This window comes from Lactuca virosa, chromosome 8 (genome assembly GCF_052849685.1).
Source record: "Lactuca virosa cultivar CGN04683 chromosome 8, Lactuca_virosa_CGN04683_v6, whole genome shotgun sequence".
NCBI lineage: Eukaryota > Viridiplantae > Streptophyta > Magnoliopsida > Asterales > Asteraceae > Lactuca > Lactuca virosa.
Window position 1 is genome coordinate 56,244,088 of NC_136433.1, and position 6,485 is coordinate 56,250,572.

Here is a 6,485-nt window from a genome sequence, read left to right on the forward strand (position 1 = left end):
AGTTGTTGTGTGATGTGTTTCAGGTACTAGCGAGGATCGCGGGAAGGCGCCGGCATGATCCGTACACACTCAGGAGATTATGTTTTGAGATTCTGGGATTTGTTATGTGACGATGATATTTGATATATTTTGTTGGGATATTGTTTTTGACGAATGAAAGTATGTTTTAGAAATGAAAAATTGTTTTGGAAAAATCACGTTGTTACAATTATCACAAAGACATTCATCTATCAACAACTCTTGTTGGTGGGCCAGTATTGTGGCCTTAGACTGACCCCTACAGGAAGGTAACTCACCTCGAAAAGCTGACTATACGAATCTCGGGTGAGGAATCTTTAACGGCTACTTTAACGGCTCCGTGGCTAGCAATCCCACAATAACACTTGGTCAAAATCTTATAATTCTTCCTAGGGTAAACTGACCATTTTACCCCCGATCAAAGTTAACGCCGGGTTAAAGTCTAGGTCAACTCTTAGTCGGCCCAACTCGTCGAGTTGCTTCCCAACTCAGCGAGTTCCTACACTAAATCAGACGCATGATCAGCCGAGTCAACTCGTCGAGTCCCTCCTTGGACTTGTCAAGTTCTCCAGTTTCCAGGTCTCAATCCGATTCAACCCACTGAGTCATCTCCCCAACTCACTGGTTCCACTCGCAATCAGAAAAGGAGTTAGGGTTTACGGTCCGACTCGCCGAGTTCAAGAACAACTCACCGAGTCCTCCTTGTGGCATGTCTATTTAGTCGATTCTAATCCATTCCAGTGCTTCTAACTCATAGATCTGGACTCCTATGGCTTGCATTACACGTAAAGTTTCTAACTTTATGTGCATGCATGGTGTTTTGAAGCTAAAACACCCAATCCAAGCCAAAAAAGAAGGTCTAAGTCCTAAAATGGAGCCATGGTTGGATAAATGTGGCAACTTTGAGCTTTCAAAGCTCAAGAGTGCCTAGATCTGAAGTCCTTTCATCCCCAACGGTCCAGAACTCGGTTTAACCTCGGAAATGACCAAAACATGGCAACATACAAGCTAAGGAGGAGATCTAAGTGAATAACAGCCAAGTTATAAGCTTTATACATCTATGAAGACAGAAATGGGTCCTTAGCTCTGGATCTACTTGCTTCCTTTTGATCTCTCAAGTCTTCTCCTTCTTCTCAAGCTTCAAGGACACACAAAAAGGCTCAAAGTGCTTAAGAACACACGATAATCGATTAGGGTTTCGTGAGAGGAGTCTGAGGGTGATGGAGGCTGGAATGGAGGCCATATAAGTTGTTTAAATAGGGTGCAAAACCCTAAAATTTAGGGTTTCCTCGTGACGGGTCTACTCGTCGAGTCGGGCTCTTAACTCGCCGAGTAGGCGACTTAAGTCCCGCGTCCCAAAATCTTTTCAACTCGTCGAGTAGGGATTCCTACTCGTCGAGTCCCTCTATAGTCATGAATAACTTTTATTTAAAATACGTACCAGGGATCGGGTGCTACAATCTCAAGGGATAAAAATGGAAACTTTACCCATTTAGACATTAGAAATGATCAGATTTGGACTTTGAAACCTTTGGAATTGGAGGATTCGACTTAAATCATTAGGATGTTTTGGATTCAGTCCCCACGGAGTGGCCTAGGCTACCACAACGTGCTGACTAGGAGGTAACGCGTTTGTTTTGTCGTTTGAAGGCCACGGCATGGCCAAGGATGGCCACGACGTGGAAGGTCAACCATGATAGTTGACTTTGACTTTTGATTTTTTTAGGTAAGTTTGACCTAAAGGTGTCCGGTTAACCTGATTTTCGAAGTAGAATATCGTTCAACTATTTTCTCGTCTATTTTTGAGGTGAGTTCTCTTACCACATCAAGTGGGCCGAAGGCACCAAGTTCACTCTACTGTATGGTATGAGTACAATGTATGCTATTGTACGACTTTAACTAAAGTGATTGCATGATTTATGTATGGAGGTAATATGGGTTCGGTGTCCTTATAGGCTCAATGTTGATACGAACCCGGGGGTTGATACAGACCCGACACAGCTAATTGTTGTTATTTGGGGTTGATACGAACCCGGGGATTGATACAGACCTGACACACCCATGTCCTATTATATTATGTGTATGTTGTATGTGGTATTTTTGGGAAGCTCATTAAGCTTTGTGCTTACAATTATGTTTGTGGTTTCAGGTACTTCTGGTACAAAAGGGAAGGGCCCGGTCTGATCGCAGCGCATCCACCCATGTTCCACATTTTCTTTAGGATTTGGATTTGTAGTTTGATGATTCCCCTCATTTAACATACTTTGTTGAGTTTGTTATGAACACTTGATGGTTTTCAGTTAAATTCGAAATGAAAATTGTGTCCATGTTTTTGGGACGTTACAGGGGTATTACGTACTGTGTGTTGTGTATTCTTTTGATTTTGCGGGTTATCTGCTTTACTTTCTAACATGTAACCTAGAAAACTCATCAGGTTTAACGAGGAAGCCAAGGAGGAAGCCAAGGAAATCACTATTAATTCCAGATTGTCACCTGTTGTAGCTATCTTGAAAGCTTGGTTAAAGATGGCGGAGGATTGTGAAAACTGTTTCCAAGATAGTTAGGATGTGGAAGCATGGCGTGAATCTTTGGAGAAGTTTCCTGGAAATCTAAGTGAAGTGGACTCCGGTGAGAAAAATATGGGGAGTGATGGAAGGAAAGGTAAGAAGCTAGATGTTGAGAAGATTGTTGGAGAGTTGAAAGATGTTGGCGAGGATAGTGATGAAATGTTGAAGAAGATGATAGGGAGAAAGAGGGTGAAGCAGGAGAGGAGAAGAAAGATAATGTTTCTTGGATGTTTTTTATGTTTTGTTGGTTTTTTCACCATGAGGGTTGTGTTGAGAACAATTTCAATCTTTTTTGTGTTCTTTTTTTGTGTGTGTTTTTTTTTTTTTTTTTTTTTTTTTTTTTTTTTTTTTGTGATCGCTATGCCTGGTTTATCATTTGAACAATTTAATTGTTGCATAGTTTTTTGGTTTTATGCTATGTTATTTTTATGATTTAGACTTAACTGGGTAGAAAATTTTAAAAATGTTAGAAGATCTTACCATAGATCTGGCATATATATATCGGGGGTAAAAAAAAAATTTGTAATCTTAGAAGATCTTAGTATCTTACCTTATGCTTTTTCGTGTAGCTTTTCTACCTTCATTTGGGCTAATTATTGTTTGTTAACAAGTGGGGAAAAAGAAATTGATAGAAGTGAGAATAAAGTAAAATAAATTGGTGTTTCGGAGTTTCATTAAAAAAAAGGAAGCAGTGGCGGATCCAAAGTCAAAGTAAAAGGGTATCTCAAATTTTTTTAGGGTAACCCAAATTTTTGTTTTCCAATATCACCGCAACATAAAATAAATTTTTTTGAAAAAATTATACTTCTGAAAAAAAAAATGCGTCACGGGCTACCCTAACCCTATATTGGATCCGCCCCTGAAAGGAAGTGGAAGGAAATGACAAATCACTTTCCCTCCTAACCTTCCTTCCGATTTAATATTTAATATTATTTTTACATACACAAAAGACAGAAAATAAATTTTCTTTATTTCTCTTCTTTTCTTTCCTTATTTTTTTTTTTCTTTTATTTTTTTTTTTTTTGTTAAAACTCGGAAACTAGGTATTATAGTTTTCACTATGTATTACTATTCATGCTCTTGTTTTAGTTCAATTATTGCAAGGTTTGCTTAATTCGGTGTTTTTTGCTGAAAACAATGAGAATCCTGTCAATATTGGGACTAATTATTTAAAGGAGTTTTATGAGAATGAATGTACAGCTGTTAAATATTATGTTCATAAGCTCCTTTTGTTGTTTACTATATAGTATAATATAAGGGTCTATTTGTAATATTTTGTATTATATATTGCGAGGCAATACAACACAATACCCAAGGGAAATTTACTTAACCAACGTGATAAGTGTTCCACAAATCTACCGTCGGATCTCAGAAAGGTGCCTTGGGAATTTTTTTTTCCTGCCTTCTCTCTCTCTCTCTCTCCGACACCTGTCGACCATCATCCCCCCTTGTTCTCCTTCGTACGTGCTGTTACCAGATAACAACTCCACGGCTGCCTCCCGTCGGTAATCTTTACTATACCTAATTAATTTCGTACGCTTCTATAATCATGACTTCATCAAGTTCTTTGTCTCTTTATCAAGTCTTCATTCCCAACCGTACCCACTCCACGGCAACTTGTTTACTCACTCACTAATGTTTCCAATCAGTTAAGATTTGAACTCAAGGTCCAAATAAGCTTTGGCGTCAAAAGAATTTGAGCATGTGTAAGGGTACCCAAGTTTCTGGCCACAATCACTAATTAAGAACTTTACTTTTTCCTTGTATAGGGCAAACACTGCTCTCTGTCTAGCTGTTGTTTCCCGGCATGTTAGAATAGCCAAGATTCTCCTAACAAGGCACAACGCCTTATTGGACATGACAGGCAATCAACAAAAGACACCGCTATACAAGGCAGTTGTATCCGGCAACCAGCACATGGTGGATTTTCTATATGAAAAGTCTAAAAAGATGTCCGGCCCTCTTTGGACAGACGAGAGCCGAACCAGCATTCTCTTCGAATGTATAAAGGCTGAGCTATTTGGTAAGGGTATTTCTCTCTTATATTCCTTTCATCTTGAATACAATTCATGAGTTCCAATTTAATAATAAATGTCATAATGCTTTGTAGATATTGCGCTAGAAATACTCAATGAACGCCTGGAACTTGCTCAGATGGAAGACCGCATACTCGGAGTTTTAGCCCGGAAACCTCGTGCATTTAGGCAACAAATGTTTCACAGCGGTACGAATGTTAATTCTTTCTTTCCACTTTACCATACTCAATCAATTTAATTGGCAACTATAGTCAACTGGTTTCTTCTCTTTAGAGCTTGTGCTTTCTTGTTGTGTTAACTAAATCATATGATGAAAAATGTAGGAAATGAAGCCACGAAGTTGCTTAGAAAGGTTTGGGAAATAATTGTAAAATTTCCCAAGGCTAGACTTGCTGGCATTCTAAGAGGGCCTGCTGACATTGATGGAAATTATACTTAGAGGCTCCTATTTGTTGCAACAAAAATGGAAAACAATCCCACCCCTGATTTGATATTTTGTGTTTTTGTTGTTTTTTTTTTTGTTTTTTTCCTATTTTGTTTTTTAGTTGTTTTTAATTATTTTTTAATTTATATTATTATTATTATTATTATTATTATTATTATTATTATTATTGTTATAAATTTCGTATAAAATTTTAAAATTCGGACGACATTTTTATTTGTTAATTTTTTTTAATTTATATATTATTATTATTATTATTATTATTATAATTGTTATAAATTTCGCATAAAATTTTAAAATTCGGACGACATTATAAATTCAAACGGCTATATAAAATCAGTTTTTAAATATTTTTTTATATTTTAATATTTATATTATTACTGTTATTATTATAAACTTCAAACAACATTTTACAAATCGGACATTATAAATTCGAACGACTATATAAAATCGGAATTACAATTGTGTATTGCGTGGTGCATTGTACGGATTGAAAACATTTAGTCGAGCACTATACAATGTTTCCCATGCAGCCGAATGTTCTGATCTGTATGTACGGAGAAGCCTGGACAAAACATCAGGCATTGGATATGCTCCTTGTAAATCAACCATTACATAATGGTTAGGGTGAATGTGGGCGATAACGACATATGCAGGGTTTGGTATGTCTTGCGGGCCATATCGATGTGGGAACCACGTTGAAAAACCTTGTTTGCTTAGATAAATAACGATAACACCGTATCTGTTAGCAATGAGTATAGCAGTGTCTGGCATAATCAACCAATACTTCGATACCGCAAAACCCGATCCAGAGTAATTCAACGAGTAACTTATGCGGTTTAAAAAATGAACATCATCATAAATCATAACATACTCTTGATAGTGTGATAATAACTCGTTGTATAGATCGTACCTAATTTGAAGCCAATCATGTTCACTACGACCAAGAGCAACTGCTATAGACCGAAATCCACAATTTCCATCTCCTTCGACATTTGTAATGTTCCTGACGTATGGATGAAATTGATGTGGAATTTCATTCATAAGTGGGATTAAAGTATAAGATGGTTGATCTTGGTTAAAGTATGAATTGGACATTGAATGTTCGCGAAACGAGTACGTGCTATGCCTCTCTGGTTCCCGATTTAAGTCAAGGTCACTAGTATCCATATTATCTGTTCTATTCGTAGAAAAACTACGTCTACGAGTATTGGTAGGGGTGGGGTTTGGTATAGGTGGGGTGTTGTGGCCTACATTTTTGGACTTTTGTTTGCTCAATCGTGGACGTCCACGAGTATTTTTATGAACATCTGAATAAACAAGTAATTTTTTAGCATTTTATTATACAAATTAATATATTAAAGAAAATAGTACCTGGATCAACAACTGTAGTTATTGATGGTGAAAATATGTCCCACAATT

The 6,485-nt window shown here is 37.2% G+C and overlaps 2 protein-coding genes across 2 annotated transcripts; one reads left to right on the plus strand and one right to left on the minus strand.

Annotated features, from left to right (window-relative positions):
• The first annotated feature begins 3,883 nt into the window (after positions 1 to 3,883).
• On the plus strand, positions 3,884 to 5,214 carry LOC145129251 (uncharacterized). Its single transcript, XM_079063954.1, has 4 exons — positions 3,884 to 4,090; positions 4,355 to 4,608; positions 4,696 to 4,809; positions 4,945 to 5,214. Exons 2-4 carry the CDS (start codon positions 4,443 to 4,445, stop codon positions 5,058 to 5,060), a joined length of 396 nt encoding a protein of 131 aa, XP_078920080.1. The 5' UTR covers positions 3,884 to 4,090; positions 4,355 to 4,442; the 3' UTR covers positions 5,061 to 5,214.
• Positions 5,215 to 5,519: 305 nt separating this feature from the next.
• On the minus strand, positions 5,520 to 6,233 carry LOC145130373 (uncharacterized). Its single transcript, XM_079065186.1, has one exon. The coding sequence runs from the start codon at positions 6,231 to 6,233 to the stop codon at positions 5,520 to 5,522; it is 714 nt and encodes a 237-aa protein (XP_078921312.1).
• Positions 6,234 to 6,485: the final 252 nt, after the last annotated feature.

Coding starts and splice junctions, on each gene's coding strand:
- LOC145129251 (XM_079063954.1), top strand. CDS start 4,443: ATGACAGGCAATCAACAAAAGACACCGCTATACAAGGCAGTTGTATCC. Junction 4,609..4,695: donor TATAAAGGCTGAGCTATTTG/GTAAGGGTATTT, acceptor AATGCTTTGTAG/ATATTGCGCTAGAAATACTC. Junction 4,810..4,944: donor GCAACAAATGTTTCACAGCG/GTACGAATGTTA, acceptor TGAAAAATGTAG/GAAATGAAGCCACGAAGTTG.
- LOC145130373 (XM_079065186.1), bottom strand. CDS start 6,233: ATGGATACTAGTGACCTTGACTTAAATCGGGAACCAGAGAGGCATAGC.